This window comes from Chelmon rostratus, chromosome 22, assembly GCF_017976325.1.
Source record: "Chelmon rostratus isolate fCheRos1 chromosome 22, fCheRos1.pri, whole genome shotgun sequence".
Taxonomy (NCBI): Eukaryota; Metazoa; Chordata; class Actinopteri; order Chaetodontiformes; family Chaetodontidae; genus Chelmon; species Chelmon rostratus.
Genome location: NC_055679.1, coordinates 11,810,979 through 11,828,521, shown reverse-complemented (window position 1 = coordinate 11,828,521; position 17,543 = coordinate 11,810,979). Strand labels below are relative to the sequence as shown.

Sequence of the window (17,543 nt, the reverse complement as noted above, 5' to 3'; positions counted from 1 at the left end):
ACGAAGTCAGGAACAAGAGGAGGACAGAGAATCAGTGAGAGGGAGTTGATAAGAGAAATGAGAAGGGTCAGTGAGCTAGATAGGATGAACAACACAGGCTGGATTTGGAGAGAGATAAATGAAGGAGGGATAAAGTATGAGCGTGACAGAGAATCAGAGGTGAGGTCAGAGAAAACAATGAGTCAGTGATGGAGGGAGGAAGAATGAAGGATAATTACATGGGGAAAAAAAGAGTGGCGCCCAGTTGGTTTTCAGAAGTCAGGGCTTATTATGTGGTTATGATGAGTCATGCTATTGACAGGTACCTTTCTCTTTCTAGTGCACATCCTGGATTACATGACTGTAGGACCTTCACCAGAGTTCACACCTTCATGAAAAAGACACAAAACACATGCATTAACTAGTCTGCTTCACATCTAGAAGGTACAGCACTTTGTAGTCTCTCTCGCCTCCTACTGACCAAGCAGCTATCTCTTTCCTCAGCCAGGAAAAAAATATATTAAAGGGTTGCTTCACCCAAATTACAAATTTCTTGCTTACCTCGCATGGTAACCCATGCAGATAGGACAATTTGGACATTACGTGAACGCCACAAATGCAAATAACAGTTTGTGGCAATACCAGTGGAGGCAAGATACGTGATTTAATTATCAATTTTACTGTATTTTGAACTTACTCTTAAAGCTTTTATATGATAACCATACTTCCATATCTCTTTTGCACCCCATCTCCTCCTTTACCTCCTCTTATCAGAGTCTGATAAGGCTGATTTGAACTTTTTGTATGCTGACCTGAAGCTTTCGTGGCAGGTCAATATTTTGCATGCTAATATCTGGTGTCATCAGGTTTGTTTTGGTACGTACAAACTGATGTTGTGTCTGGCACAAGGCCTGGGGTCACTGACCAGACATGTTTGTGCTCTAGGATCATTGACATTACACCCAAATAGGCTTCACACATGGACATTGACCAGACACGTGTTGCTTCATGTCAGCATACAAGGACAAGAGCTTCAGAACTTAACCTGTTCTTCACAGATTCTGCTTGTACTCTCTACATTATGATTCTGTCCACATGTATAAATTAGTTTGGAGTAAAACTGTACATGTTGCCTGGTTAAATTAAATTTCTTCAAACCCATGACTCAAGAATCCTTCTATCAGAGTTCAAGCAGTTAACAGTATGCAGCCTGACTGAGTGAAGATTTACAAATTAATTCTTGTATTCTGTGTGCCAGCGCACAACTACAGTATGTGCATGTAGGATGTGGTTAGCGTGCACAAATCTGTGATCTGCATTCCTCTGTTATTTATCGCACTTCAGCTGTTGGGGGTTGAGAAGGTGGGGATTGGAAATAAATGCACTGACATTAGATCAACTTAATGTTGACATAAATCTTAACAGGCGACAGCGAGCATCACTGCCAACACCACCAGCGTCAGTAGCCAACTAGCATATACACGTGTTTGTCCAAACCACTGAAAGCCCATTTGGCCTCAGGAACTGCTGGCAACGATCACGGTGTGTTATATTACTGTGTCTGAGTGTGTATGAATACATTCAAATAGTAAAATCAGAGCTAAGTAGGGGAAAAAACAGTGTACCAGCATACATGCTCGCTTGCAGATTTCCTGCCACATTCTGAATTTTTCATTGTTGTTCCCGCATGTAAACCATCTGTTTTGTGTTTTGAGCTTTTGCATTTTGCTGTTACCTCTGTCACGGAACTTAAAAAGGGAATTAAGATTTTACTGATTTTGAACAGGCATGAGGAATGACAGTTTATACTTCTGGCAAGGTTGACAGTGTGCAGTTGTGTGAGTGTGTACAATCTGTAGCAGTAGGTGAACCCTGCTTCACAATCACAGAGCTTTAGTTTATGGGGTTAAATAAACCTGTGATTGTTTGTGTATGCATGAAAGAGTGTGTTTAAGTGCAACTGTATGATCACTTACCCGACACTACATGAGTATGTATTTGGAGTGTAAAAAAATATAATTTGATGCCAATGTTGTAAAGAGAATTGTGGTAGGTTTTAATGAAATAGTGTATATGTGTGCATGAGTGTGAAGTCAGCAGCTGTTTGAATTTCCTTTTTGAAGTTTTCTCCCTGACATGTTGTCATAAAGGCAGATGATGCAAGAGATGCTGTCTGACTCTGACTGGTGGCGTTTATCTTGTACTGTAATGAGATTCCAAGGCTGTAGTTTATTCTCTGTATCTGTTTGCATTCATATTGAATGTGTGTTAACCTTGAATCTGCTAGTATGTACAAGAATGAAGGGAAGAACCTTGAGCTATGCAGACAGTGTCAAGTGTCAGTTCAGGCTACATTCGCACATGTGTGGACAATAACAATGCACAGAGTATAAATAGAATCCGTGAGGAGCAAGAAAGGTTTGGCTGCTTTTTTTATACTTGTCTGCTAACATGATGGTACACATGGCTGTTCAGTGTCCATGTGTGGAGTGTACTGCCGTTTCTGGTTAGTGACCCCCTAGCACAAATATACATGGTCAATGACCCCCATGCCATGTGCCAGATACAACATCAGTCAGTTCATTTTTGCAATAACAAGTCCTTAAATGGAGACCTAGACCTGATTTCCCCAGATGTTAAACTTCAGAATGCTGACCTGACTCCCAGAAACCTGACTCACTCCCAGAAACCTTGGTAGCCTGTCAGATGTTAGCTGTGGTAAAGGTCAGTATGCAAAGAAGCACCACCAAAGAAGGCATAGTTTTTTTCACTTCAAACACAGTGCATTTTAGCTGTGTGTGTGTGTCTGTGTGTCTGTGTGTCTGTGTGCGTGTGCGTGTGCGTGCGTGCGTGTGCGTGCATGCACACAATCCAATCACCATATGCCCCTATCTGCGTAGATCTGTGTCTTCAGGATTCAGCTTTAGTCACCGTGTTAGGTCATACCCCAGTGCTTCCCATGCCTTCATTTCCACAAACCAGATCATATTTATTGTACCTATTGTTCAAGTGTATTAACTGGAAGAGATGTGATTAAAAATGGATCGCATCTCTCTTTGCTCTCCCACTCATTTTCATTCTCCAAATACGACCCCTCGTTCTTAGGAAAATGAGATTTGGGAGAGCAAACAGGCATGCACCACCTCTTCCTTCCTCTCCTCCACCGCTGAACTCGCTCACCCTGTTTGTCATTTATCTATAATGACTTTGTGAATAGTGTCACAGAGTGTTCCCCTCTCTCTCGCCACGCAGCCACCCAGTCAGTCACTCAGCCTAACCCAATCAAGTGGCTTTTAATGAACTTCAAACAAGTGTTATCACCCAGTTCAACGTGCGCTATGCTTCACTCCCCCCTAGCTCCAACCGTGCGGGGGCTCCCGTTATCTTCTCTCCTTCTTTTCACCCTCTTTCCTTCAGCCTCTTTGACATTCTAAAGCTCCTCCTGTCGCATATGCTTAATGGTATTTTTTGCCTCTTTCAGTCGCTCTGTTCTTTTGTTGTTCCTCTCTCTCATTTTGCCTATTTCGCTCCCTCTCTCTACCACCACTCCTCAGCAGAAACATGAAACAGTTTAGGGAAGTGCTGTTCTCTATTTACTATCTTTACCCTCCTTTACTTCCCTCTTCACCTTTCACTTCTGCTTGTCAGTCACCTGTTATTTTTCCCTTCTTCTATCTGTCCTCCACTGTTTGTCCTTTTCTCCTCTCTGTCTATCTCTTTACTCTCCACACCTGTCCTCCTCTTTCCTCCTCTCCTCTACATCTTTCAGGCAAGTAATAGGTGCTCTATATTTAGGCATGTACTCTCACCTCAATTGATTGGCTGTTAATTTTAGACCTCCAATTGCTAAGTGACTCATCTCCCTTTCTCTCTCTCTGTCAGTCATTCTTGCCTAATTACTGCAACCTTATTTTGATCCATCAGTGACATCTGTTCCTCATGAACAAAAACTTGAACACAAAAACCAAACTGAGAGCTCCTCTCATTTTTGTGTGAGTGTCTGTTTCATCATCTCATTAATGCTCCCGTCCTGTGGATGATGACGGTGGAGTACCCATTGAGCTGGCCCTTCACTCGCAGTGAATGTGAGCAGGTCCTAGGACTGTCTAACCAAAAGACTCACTCTTGACACCGTAGGAACTGTCACAAATACAAGCACGTAACAGTGAGAGCAGCACACACTGAAGTGGCTATGCCATTCAATTAAGCCAGTGTTGGTGAGGTACGGTACCTAACGACATAAATGACGAGAGCACTGATGGCTTTGTGAGTTTGCAGTACACTGCATAGCAGCCACACTGTTGGAATATTCCCGATGCAATTAGCAACCATCCTCAGCGTAGTTAACTTAGTGTACTTAATTAACAGTTACCTAATGCTTATTAGCGTGCATATCAGTAGCATAGTGTCTCTTTATTAGTCATTATAAAGCACTTAATACTTTACTCTGCATGACCGTATTCTGCAACTACCAGGCCAAGAGTTTTCTCTCAAAAACCTCCTAATAAAGAATTTTCATCAATATAAGTAAAAGCACACAGGAATAAAAGTTGTTATAAAAACTAGTATCAATTCATTATCAGTAATAATAAATCAAAGCAGTGCTCAAACTAGTCAGTTTTATTGGGTATTTGTAAGTAGTCCATACAGAGGTAATTTTAGATCAGTAATGTGAATTGCCTTATCTGTGATGCCAAAATTGGCCAAAATATTTTCCTCTGCATATTAATCCTGGTGAGAAGACTCATAGTTGACCACTAATTCTTTATTGTCTTTTTGTCTCTCTTCCAGGGGTGCCCCCAGTTGCTGCCTGCAGATAGGATCCTTGTGCCGGTCAACGTGGTAAAGCCTATCACCCTACAGGCAAAGAACCTCCCGCAGCCCCAGTCTGGACAGAGGGGGTATGAGTGTCTGCTGACCATCCAGGGAAACGAGCAAAGAGTTCCTGCTCTGCGCTTCAACAGCTCCTCAGTGCAGTGTCAAAACACATCGGTGAGGATGAGGATGGGTGTGTGTGTGTGTGTGTGTGTGTGTGTGTGTGTGTGTGTGTGTGTGTGTGTGTGTGTGTGTGTGTGTGTGTGTGTGTGTGTGTGTGTGTGTGTGCGTGTGTGCGCGCGTGTGTGTGCGCGTGTGTGTGTTTTACTTGCCAGTTTCTATGGGATATCATCATTGACCACCACCCACCCACACATCAACGCAATCGCTATAAAAACGCCCTATCCCTATAAAGTTTTCCTATAAAGATGACTGTAATATTTTTTCAATCTCTCGCACACACATATAGCCCACACTGATTCCAGCTTTCCTTTTCTAGCTAGACAGTGGGTAGATGAGACAAGAGCCAGACTTTGTCTCTCCTACACAACCCTCCCTGCGATCATGCTCCATTCACTGACTGAATAATACATTGACAGCAATGAAAGACTAGCATGAAAAAGGCTTTATGCTGGTCTCGATGCTAATCATCTGTTGATACAATAACATCTCATCTTGCTGTCTGTCTTCATCACTCTGAGTGTGTGTCAGTGTCTGTGTGTAGAAGTGTCTGCAGGATTTCTGCGTATAATCGCACTACAATCCAAATATTGTACTTTGATTGAGCAGTGAAGGAGGGAAACTGTAATTTAGCGTAAAATTATGATTCTAGCACGAACCCTCCATGCTGCTAGCGTTACAGAACCACATGAAAAATAACCTCATCTTTGAAAGCTCTCTGTGTTTTTCTGGATACATCGTGTGAGTTCATGTGTGTGTGCACTGAGTCCGCAGCCACCTGTTGATGATATGTTTTGCATTCAAAGGTGTATTGTGATACCAGAGCCTTTTGGACTTAAGCCATAATAGACAGTTTAAAGTAGCTCAACAGCTCCTCTCTCTCTCTCTCCCTGTCTTTCCCGTCTCTCTCCCACTTTCTCTCCCTGGTTGCCATGGCGATAGTATTTCTATGATGGGATGGAAATGAGCAGTCTTCCCGTAGAGCTGACCGTCATCTGGAACGGAGATTTCAGCATCGACAACCCCGCCCACAACAAAGGTGAGCATGCACATAGGCACGAGCATGTGTGCACTCAAGTGCATGGGCTCACACACACACACACACACACACACACACACACGTGACTCCATATCAGCTCTTCCCACAGTTCTCATAGTATCATAAGAAACCACACGCACACACACACACACACACACACATATAGACACAAACACACATTAAAGCCACTGCCTCCCCATTGTTGCCCCTGGAGCTGGTCTCCATGGCAACAGGCAGCGGTGTGCTGAGGTGCAGCATTCATCCCCTGATGTTTTCATGTAGAGTGGATAACTTTAACACATCCTCAATTACGCCGTCTTTCTGTAGGTCTCTCTTTCCTGTCCCATCTCTCTCCATTTGTCTATACGTCTCTCCTGCTCTTCGCTGTTGTCTGTCTGTCTCATCTAAACTCTCTAAATTCCATTTTCTTGCCTCCTCACAAATATTATTTCTTCTCAGTTGTTTCCCTTATTTGCTCTGCCAACACCGCTCTGGGAGTTTGGCAATCTATCCATCTCTGTCGCCACTGCCTCTCCTCCTCCCTTCATTTCATTTTTCTCATCTCAGCAATTCAATGTGCTTTACTGGCATAAATTTCAGAAGAGCTGTAATGGAAAAAAAAAAAAAAAAACATCTAGACACAGCTGAACAAAACTATGCTAATAAATAACCAATAATAAAAATTAAACTGAACTCTAAACTAAATTATTATTCCAGGCTGGCCAGGATTTGTGGAGCACAGATAGGTGCAGCATATGCTATATTTCACTGCCTCTCATTTGTTTTCTGTCCGACTCTCCATCTACTCAGAGTATATGTGAAATTACAGCTCAGAGCTGAATTTTTAAGCATTCAGCTGCTGAGCTTGATTCAGTTTGGCCACTGGCGATCCACCACTGTGAGTGATCCATGCTGGGGCAGGAAACAGCAGCATGCTGGGGGTTGTAGTTCTCTGACAGGAAAACAACTCATTTTAACCAAAGGCAGTGGAGTCAGGCAAAGGAAACGTATTGTTAAAATGTGGGTGATATTCCAACATGACATTGTGCTGTAAGGCAAAGTTTGCACAGTGTTTGTGTGCATTTGTGGTTGTGTGCATGTGTGTCTGAGGCAAATACAGAGTACAAAACATATCCTTGAGCATAAGTGTAAAATCAAAGAAGCTATGAAAGTTGGAGAAAGAGAGGGAAATGCTTGAACTAGAGAATCCTCTTCTACCCTCCTCCTACCTTTGTTTGCCTGTGGAGGAAGCAGCTCTTAGGGCATCATTTGATGGACAGATCACACATGCATCTAATGGCAATTAAAAAGAAAGTGGCTGGCCCGTTGCCATGGAGATGATATGTGAAATCTGCGGTGGGTGAGCAGAGGCGAGAGGCAGCAGTGTAGGAAACTCAAAGAGAGAGAGGGAAGGGGGGGTATATAGCGATGATGATAGATGGAGAGATAACGAGACAAAGATATCAACAAATGTCGCTCTCAAAATGTTCAGTTTGTTGTTCGCATATTCAAACAGCAGCTGACAGACGCTGAGAGATTCTGGTAAACAACCCAAATTTTAGTTTGTCATGTGTTTTGAAGTGTTTGTCCATCATTTTAGAGGCTTTTGCACAAAATAAATTTGCATGTATTTGCTGTTCTGTAGTCATTTGTATAAAGGTTTCTCACTTGAGTTCTCCACCCTCTCTTGTGACCTTCCCTTGCTTACCACTCACTTTCCTTCCCTCCTTCTGTCCAATCCCTTCCTCCCTCCTGCACAGTCCATCTGTACAAGTGTGACGCCCAGCGAGGAAGCTGCGGTTTGTGTCTGAAGGCAGACCCGCTGTTCGGGTGCGTTTGGTGTAAAGGAGAGAACCGTTGCACCCTGAAGCAGCACTGCCCCCACCCCGAGAACCAGTGGCTGGAGCACAACGGCATCAACAGCAAGTGCACTCACCCACGGATCACGCAGGTCGGGACACACATGCGCTACATATTTTACACACAAGCACCTACATGTGCCAAGCAATACCAACATTAATGCAAGTGCCGTTTAACTCAAAGGCCTCACATAAACACATACACATAATTACAGTGCAGTGATGGGACGTACTCACATTCATCACCCCCGAGACAGCGTTGGCAGTTGATCATTTCAACATAATGGCAGAGGCTGTGAGTCACCAGCAGCTATTCAGTCTGACAGCATTTGTGAGGAGCAATATATATTACAGTGCAGTTACACATTTCTCTCATCAAAAGTTTGAACGATAATGATATAGTAGAATCATAGCAATCATGTGAGTTATTTTTTTAAGATGTCTTTTCTGTTTACTCTTCTCTTACTCTCAATGTGTCCGTACAAACCCTTGGATAGTAAGAGAAATCATCACCATTCTTGTTAGTTATCAATCAACTCTGCACAGATGTCCCCACAAACCCCCACTTTAACCCAGTGAGCTCCTGCAAACCACAGACACCGTCTGAGCCCAATAGACTTGAATATATGAACGGGCCAATAGCAGCAGGGCTAAGGGTCAGTGAGAAGAAGGATAAAGGGATACAAAGGAAAGATTGATGGAATGATGAAGACAGAGGAGGATGAATTGGGTTTACATGAAAGAGAAGTGGTGACGGATGAGTAGACTGAGCCAGAATAGAGTCACATGAGGCTGAAGGGGTGAAAGAAGACCCCTACACTCTCCCCATCCCCTCCCCCTGATGGATATGATGGAAGGTCCTCTCTGCATCCTTTTTCCTGAGGAGGAGAGTTAGCAGCAGATGGTGACTGACTAGGGATGAAGGGATGAAGCAAAGCATGGATAAAAAAGACAGAAGGGGGAATCCCATTTGGTGTCCCGGGGAGTGATGGGTTTGGACGCAGGGAGGGAAGAGGGATACAGGAATGGAAGGTTAATCCCTCCTCCCCTCTCCACTCGCTACATCATCCTACACAGACCAGCATAGAGATAAGTGGCCGACCTCGTTGGAGATTTACTGAAAGCAGCCCCGTAAGCCCCATTGTTTCTTGTAACCTTGAATACACCATGAATCTGACATGAATCTCCACAGATCCACGGCTGGTTTACAGCAAAATTTTTCCAATGTCTCCAGGAGTTTTCCTGAATACAGTAAAGGAGGACTGGACACTGAGGACAGTGGTGTCTCTTAATCACCTTATCTTCAACTACTTGATAACCCAAACCATTAGTTTTATGCAGGAAAAATGAAATCAACTCTTGAGGAAGGTGATGTGATATCTTGTCCCTCGTTGCACTTATTAAAGAGTCTGGATCAGTCGGGTGCACTCAATCATTCCTCCAGTCTAGTGTTTGTCTTCACCCTGAGCAGTGGATTTATTCCTGGAGATGGGCCCTGTATTTCTCCTTACATCCCTGAAGCTGCAGCAGGGACATATTGCAGCCCTCTCACGTCCCCCATAAAAACTGTCAGTGGGTGAGGAGTGAGGACTTTTCCAAGACGACTGGGGCCCTAATGCATTCTAATACGCTTCATTATAATGACATCTCCCATCAACAATATGAGAGGGAGAGACTCGCAATAGGAGGATGGAAAAAGAAAGGGAGAGAGAGAGAAGTGATTAAGCGTTTGCCTCTACCCAACCGTCAATTATCTTGTCAAAGTCACAAATCTAATCAACGCCTCATTGCGTCTCCCCTTCTCTCTCTCTTTCATTCTTTCGCTTCTTCCTTCTCCTTCACTATTTCTCCTTAAGTCTTTCTCCCTGTCCATCCTCCACATGTGCTAATAAATGGAGAGCCACGATGCATTGTGTGCAATCTTTTTAATTGCATGTATTGTAGCCACGTTCCCAGAAGGCTCTTTTTTCCATTAAGATATCAGCAGGGAGCCTTATTAATCAGAGACATTGAACCATACAATCACGATATCTCCCACATGGCAGCCACAGGACTCGTGTTGTGCATGACCTGGCTTGAGCTTGCCTCTGTCATTTGATTGGCTAGTTCCTTTCAAGCCCAGTAGTTTAACTTCAAAAACAATCAGATAGCCAAATTGAAATAGTTTGATGCACTTGTGGTGGTAACATAAGAATTATCGTGGTACAACACGCTGGAGCATCAAGCCATAAGATAAAGCCCAACACACACACTCATAGAGCACTCTACCTGTGAACACTGCAGGGGGCCACGCTGCCAACTCTATACTGAGCAGAGAAGCGATGAGAGCCTCAGCCTCAGTGAAAATCCTTGGGATCACTATTTTTCAGGGGGATGGTGACACAGCACCATTAAAGCTGGGCTCCTGTCTGCAGCATGCAGCATGGAGGACTTCTGTTTGGCAGAGACAGATAGGAACAGACTATTCTGTGTCGGCCGCTAACATCCATCCATCTGGGCCGGCCTGACGATGTGCGAGCACACACACACACACACACAAGCGCTGGCCAAAAAGTAATTGTGTGAGTAAAGTGCTGATGGATGTTGGAACCGCCTCATCAACAATGAGAGATGCTACTGATAAATCAAAGGACACTGTGATTACTGCAAAGATGTCACCCAATGCCAAGTATTAAGTTAATCTTATATAATATATTGTTGTGGTTTTCAGTGAATACAGGATTGAGAAATGACAATCCCTTGACCCTGAGTCTTGACCCCTTGGCTGTCACTGGAGCTGTTATGTTGTCGTTTATTGTCTCTTTCCTGCAGCTGTCTCCACCCTCATCCTCCCACCCTTCAGCAAAGTAACTTTTTCTGCAAGTTACATAATGTGTGAACGGAAAACACTTAACACTCATACACAAAAAGATAAATAAAAAGAATTTGATGATAAATATATAGCTTGCATTCTTCACCGTCTACACCTGAGCGTCTATATTTTTTGCAGAGGACCTTTGTCCATAAAGAAGTTTCACAGGAACCAAAACACTAAGAAGTAGGAATGTTGTTGTCTTGGGAAGTTATTATTTTGGATTATTAGACAGTATTTCTGTCAGACATTTCTGGTAAATATGGTGACATAAATGCACTTAATACATTTGAATATGGAAAAAATAGACAGATTTAACATGGAGAGACAAGAGACAAAGAGAGAGTCACTTCCTCCATCTAAAATGTCACTGACTTAGGTTTTAAATTAAACTGCCTCTCATCTTCTTCTGCCCAGTCACACATTATATGCCTTTGTGTAATGAACTAATGCTTGTTGTTTAGGAAAACAAACAAATTCACATCTCCAGTGTAATCAGTCTGGATTCTAATTTCAACAGATCACCCCTCTCCGGGGTCCCAGGGAAGGCGGCACACTCGTGACTATCCGTGGTGAGAACCTGGGACTGGAGTTCAGAGAGATCCAGGGCAATGTGAAGGTGGCCGAAGTGGATTGCACCCCCATACGTGACGGCTACATTCCTGCCGAACAGTAAGTCTGATGATAAGTTTAATGGTTGAATATAAGTAGCAGGTTGCTGTATAAATAGCACGCCATCCCCACCTTGTTTCAATTTACATTCCTGCAGAGCACTCAGTCCCATTTGAGGCAGCAGCGAGTTCATAGCAGCTATTAATAGCACATATACTCATAATTACAGGTGATAATAAGCTTTTCTGTAAAGTAAATCACCATTTTGTTGAACAAAATGTACATAATATCTATGATTATAGCCTTTTCCAGCTGCACTGGAACCATAGGGAGAAGTCAAACTATAATTTGGAACAGCAGCAAAGCTAAAACATGAATTCAGCATAATGTTTCTGCTCTCCCTTCACATGCCATAATCCCATTGAAAGCACTCCATGCCCTACAGGGAACAAGACACTTGAGTCACACACAGATACAACGCTGTGTTACCTGAGTTACCCACGCGACAGAGCCATAACAAGTCAGCATGACTAACTGATCATGAGTCAGTCCTCACCTCAGGGTGTTTGAGTGCATGTGTGCTCGTATTTGCAAGGCAGGAAGAGAGACACTATGACACAACCGCTAAACGAATGCTAAATTGGCCTAATCCGTAGACCAGATGAAATTGGAGTTTGATTTGACTACAAGTCACAGTGGTAGACAACTTGTATGCGGTCTGCTGTGGGCAGCAAAGAAGAACTCAGGCCTCCATATTTCATAGTAGCACACACACAGTCCCATAATCATTTTAGAAAGTTCAAGAGGTTACATTTATTTGACATTTGAGTTTAATCCAGAGCTTTGGTCCCTTACAGGTGCCGTCTATCAAATTATTTTAAACTAGTTTTAAGTTGGCTTATCAACAGACCCAGTGCTTATTCTGCTTAGAGAGTAAGTTGTGTGCCAGCACTTCCTACGCAAATGCTGACCCAGCAGAAGAGGTAGCTGTATTTGAGGTCATATGTAAAAGGATAGAGACTTTTTACTTTTTTTTCCCCTACAAGTTGGCAGTGTGCTGGAGGTGAAGTCGCTGCCAAATAATACATTATTTTATTGAGGTTTTAATAAAGGTTTAGGTCCATTTTTATTACATAATCTGCTTTGCATTTGCTGGAACTGCAGCAGGTTTTTGTATAGGCATATACATTTGGGTGTGCGTGCACATACATTTCCATATGTTTTTTTTTCTCATATATGCCACGATTATGCCAATGTGTGTGTTTCTTTTAGGATCGTATGTGAGATGGGTAAAGCCGAGAAGAGCCAGTATACTGGGAACGTGCAGGTCTGTGTTGGGGTTGGAGAGTGCAGACCAGAATTCATGGCGAAGTCCTCCAAGTACTACTATTTTGTGGTGAGTCTATACTTTCCACATGTGATTTTTTTGTATTAACATGCAGACATTTTAACTAAAAAGAATGATATTTAAAGTGAAAATAAGTGTAGTTTGCAGCATCATTGGATTTGCCTTTTTGTCACACACAGTACACTAACATCAGTGTTTCCTCTGGTTTCTTGGTGGTGGTTCCCTCTGATTACTTGATAGTCACAAAGACTGATGGTGGATTCATTACATACAACATTTTGCCTATATGAGCAGGATGGCACCCATGCTGCATATGTCACCCTCTGCATGTTAACACCTTGCTGGTTGTCGGTCTGTGTTCTCACCTGCTGTATGTACGTGTTGGTTTCCCTGTATATTTGGCTGTGATCCAACATGGTTCTTGGTTCAAGAGTCTCCTTCTCAGCATTCTTCTCATGTGCATATCTGCAGTGAGAATTACTTGCAGTCACTAATGAGTGCAGAATGAGAAGGACACACTGATGTGTTCTAAAAACATTTTTCTGAGCATATTAGAACATACAAAACGCACTTGCTTTGTTCTTTCAACACTCAGTCTATATACAGTTAATCAGCATTAGTCACACACACACACACACATATTCGCACACTCACTTGCAGTTGTTGCCATTATGTCCTCATTTTATGCAGTGATATCATTTTTACTGCCGTCCATTAATGGGAACTGGCCAAGGTTTATTTCTCAATGGGGGTCCCTGCACAGGATTATATGATGTTAGGTCTAGATGTCACACCACACGGCAGGCTGGAGATGAGATTATAAGAAGGTCCAGTGAACTGGAGGAGGATTTACTTTATTCCCTGCTTCCAGTGGACGACATCAGCTGCTGCTGTGTCACTTCAGTTTGAAATCTTTCCACCACAGAAAAGTGTATGCAAAAGAGGTGAGGGCAGCTATATATTAACACTTCAAGGCCTTTTTAGCTGAGAATGCTAATTTAGTAGATTTTTGTCCAGGGCCCACACCTTATTAAAACAAACCCGTACCTTATCATGTAGGGGCAAGTTGTGTTTTAACCTCTAATTTTAGAAATGTTTTTCCATTACTGAGGGACAGAGGGGGTTTGTTTTTTTTAAGGAGTTACAACTGGGCATTAGCTTTGTATATTGTTCAATAAAAGATACAGCACAGGGCTTTTTATGGTAGCATTAGTTGCCCATTATAGTGTAACTGTATAATATTAAAAAGTTAAACATTTTGATTTATTCACTGCATGTTTTTATGTGCATAAATTACATCAAATTAACAGTGCAAATTCAACTTTTAGCATAGAAAAAACAGCACAGGGTGTATCAAATATTCCACCTTTTTTATTTATTGCCAGCTCACTGAGGATTTCTCTAATTTTGCCTCATACTTTGAATACTGTATGAGTCTTGCTTACGGATTAGCTTCATTACCTTGTACATTCAAGGCAGTATTTTGTTAGCATTTAGTTCCCTTCTTTAATTAATCTTGATTTCACCAGCTGACTGACTTGTGACCTCTCAACCTCTGCCCTTACTCCAGATCCCAAGGATTATCAACCTCAAGCCCAGCCGAGGGCCGGTCTCTGGGGGAACCATTGTCAACATCACCGGCAGCCACCTTGATGCTGGGAGCAACGTGTCAATCATGTTTAAGGACCAGCCATGCACTTATCTGAGGTTAGTGGGGAACAAGCCAGAGCTGATCCGACCACACACACACACTTAAACAGTCAATTAAAAGCTCAGTCACAGCCAGTGTTAGTCAAACTACAGGCAGTAAACCCATCTGACAGCTCTGAGATCAATTCTAGGTTGTTTTTTTCTCATGTAAACTGACACAATAATTAAACGTCATGGGATGGAATTGGCATTTTCTTATAGTATAAATTATTAGGAAAAGGCATAGTATTACAGACATTGTATTATTGTAATCCACCACTTAACACTGATCAATGTATAATTCCAAGTTCAGTCATTAAACTATCTATCCACATCCACTTGAGCAACCATTCAGCTGTCTAATTATGAAATTAAATTTGGTTTTGTAATCATTTAATAATCTGTACCACCAGTGACAACTGCAAAGCAATGACTCCTGGCTGTTGACACAATGTACTATATTGTTGCATAAAAGTCTACATGAGGTCACTGTACTCTCTATAAGTAATATAACAAGCGTCCTACCTATAACATCATCCTATCATCACCTTAGGAGGGGTGGCCAGTGGCTCACCTGCAGGACCCACGCTTCCCTGAATGGCTATGGAAACGTGTCCGTGTCTGTGAGCATAGACAAGGCTCATCTCCAGAAAGACCTGCGATTTGAGTACGTGGAAGATCCCACCATCACCAAGATTGAGCCTGAGTGGAGCATCTACAGGTATGGCACAAGGGCAATTAACTTTTTTTTGTGGGTACAGATATCCCAACGAAGCAGGCGCTGCAGCAATTGAGGCCTGTTAATAAAAATCAAAGCAGGGATAAAGTTTTAAGCACTGATCAAATAAAATCTACTGCATCATAATTTTGTACCAGCAGCCTAAGCGAATATTTAACCCAGTGAGAAATTTGAATCACCATCAGTCAAAAAAAATCTGACTAATCCTTTCACTCCTGTTGTCAATCTTCTCTCTCTCACACACAGTGGACATACCCCAGTGACAGTGTCAGGAACTAACCTGGACATCATTCAGACCCCGCTCATCAGAGCCAAATATAACAGCCATGAGACACTCAATGTAAGTGATTGGGAACACCATGTGAATGATTAAAGGAGGCTGCCTCCAAGGTCTCCAAGGTTTCTGTGTTCACTTTAACTTGTATTTATTTATGGTTTTGATGTGTTTTTTTGTGTATTTTACTGTATGCTTGTGTGAGTTTTAAACATTTCTTTTGGTGTTCCTAAGTCCCTAACTTCCCTTGTCAGCGAGATATCCCAAAGGAAGTCAGCCGTAGCGAATGTCACAGTAATTTTCTCCTTTCCAGAGCATGACTAAATGCCTCAGTGCCACTTTTAGGTAAATGGGTCAAGGAAAAAGCTCAGCGAACACTGAGGGGGCATTGTGAAAATCAACAGGTTGCAACTGAATTAATAGAGAATGATGTCATTCCTCTCCACACCTTTGTAACAGTAGGAAAGTTTTGACACCAAGCTACAAACCACAGAGATTAGCCCTTATCAAATTCTTCTCCCCTCTGTTCACCCTCTTACCCACGGGAGGATAGATAAAGCCATACAAGGGTCTCTGTGATCTGATTGAAAGAAGAGGGAGTAACAAAAAGCGGTAACGCTATCTTCATGGTCCATTTGAGCATGACCTTCCGCCACATTTAACATCTGTGCTCACCTGTACAGGGCATTGTGTCTCGAACTACTGTACAAGCAGCCTGTATTTTGAACCAACATAAATTAAATGTGCCGGCGGATAATGTGCCGCCATGTCTCACTCTCTCAGTCTCACACAGCAAAGGAAACAATATACATTCTAAGCATTTTAAGTGACATTTGTGAACAGAGAGGGTTTTTTTGTTTTGTTTTCTTTGCTCTTGCCTTTCTCCATCAGTGCCCGATACATGTCAGTGATGTCCAAAAGACCTTGCTGAATTTGTCAAGTTTGATGTTCAAGGAGCCAATTAGAGTGACAGCCAATAGCTTGAGTGGCTGCATGGCAGAGGTTACTGTGGAAATGTCTTATGTCTGTGAATGAGACAGAAATGTCTTTGAATGAGGCCTGCGCTGGTGGTTGATTTGTCAACGCCCTGACAGACAGAGAGGAATGGAGATGTTAGTGAGATATTGAAGGGCGTGTGGCATGACAATGACAGATCAGACAATCTGTGCTTGTTTATAAAACTGGCTTAAGGATGTGAATAAAGAGGACAAATTTAAAGTAATGTCAAATAAAAGACCAGGGCGAAGAAAAAAAAAACACAAAACAAGAGTGAGACACTGGAAAAAGATGCAAGAGACACTGTAATTGAGCAATACAGTGGTATAGAGAAAGATGAGTGACAGAATAAGAATGTGTCAAAGAGAGAAGAAAAGATCACAGAGAGGAATAACAGGGACAGGGTATAGAGACGTGATGAGAGGGTGGGGGTGTCTTTCTGGAGGGTAATGAAGGAAGGGTAAGACCTAGTTATCACTCCTGAATCTTCACACATCAAAGCCTGATTGTGGCGAGACTGCACACGCTCTCCAACTACACCTCATTTGGTGGCTTTCTTTGAGGAAAATACTCCAGCAAGTTCTTCTTTGCTCTTTTTGAAATGGAGGAGCTGCCAGTTTGAATTGAGTCCCCAGTGGCCTTGGTGAAATGTAAACCTTTGACATAAAAGATGCACACCAACTGCTGATGGGATGTCTTGGCGTATAGTGAGGTTGGTGCATGTTCTAATACCAGTATGTCAGAGCTTTAGCTGCAAAGAGGCATGAGTGAGGTATTAGGGAACTTGGTTATAATGTGCGTATGAGGTTTATTGATCTCCAGCCATTAAAAATGATATGAATAATGTGGACTGATGCATAGTCACTCACAATAGTTTAACTCTCTGTCTTCTAACAGTTGTGCCAGGTGCTCAGCCCAACATCCATGCTGTGCCAGGCCCCAGAGCTGCCCATCAGTCTGGCCAGGCAGCAAGAGGTGCCTGAAAAACCTGATGAGTTCGGCTTTAAATTGGATGATGTGCAGGCTCTCATGGCTCTCAACAACACCAACTTTATCTACTACCCCAATCCTGAGTTTGAACCACTCAGTGTGTCTGGGGTGCTGGAGCTTAAACCTGGATCACCCATAATACTGAAGGTAGGTGGATAGATATTACCCACAC

General features: G+C 42.7%; 1 protein-coding gene across 1 annotated transcript in view; it reads left to right on the top strand.

The window, feature by feature from the left end:
- The window catches only part of plxna4 (plexin A4), a 210,804-nt gene that overhangs the window by 154,087 nt on the left and 39,174 nt on the right, over positions 1–17,543 (top strand). The window contains exons 9-17 of the mRNA XM_041963491.1: positions 4,771–4,971; positions 5,917–6,013; positions 7,774–7,964; positions 11,244–11,395; positions 12,608–12,731; positions 14,254–14,390; positions 14,926–15,093; positions 15,358–15,451; positions 17,279–17,518. Coding sequence (XP_041819425.1) covers positions 4,771–4,971; positions 5,917–6,013; positions 7,774–7,964; positions 11,244–11,395; positions 12,608–12,731; positions 14,254–14,390; positions 14,926–15,093; positions 15,358–15,451; positions 17,279–17,518 — 1,404 coding nt within the window. The remainder of the gene's footprint in view (positions 1–4,770; positions 4,972–5,916; positions 6,014–7,773; positions 7,965–11,243; positions 11,396–12,607; positions 12,732–14,253; positions 14,391–14,925; positions 15,094–15,357; positions 15,452–17,278; positions 17,519–17,543) is intronic.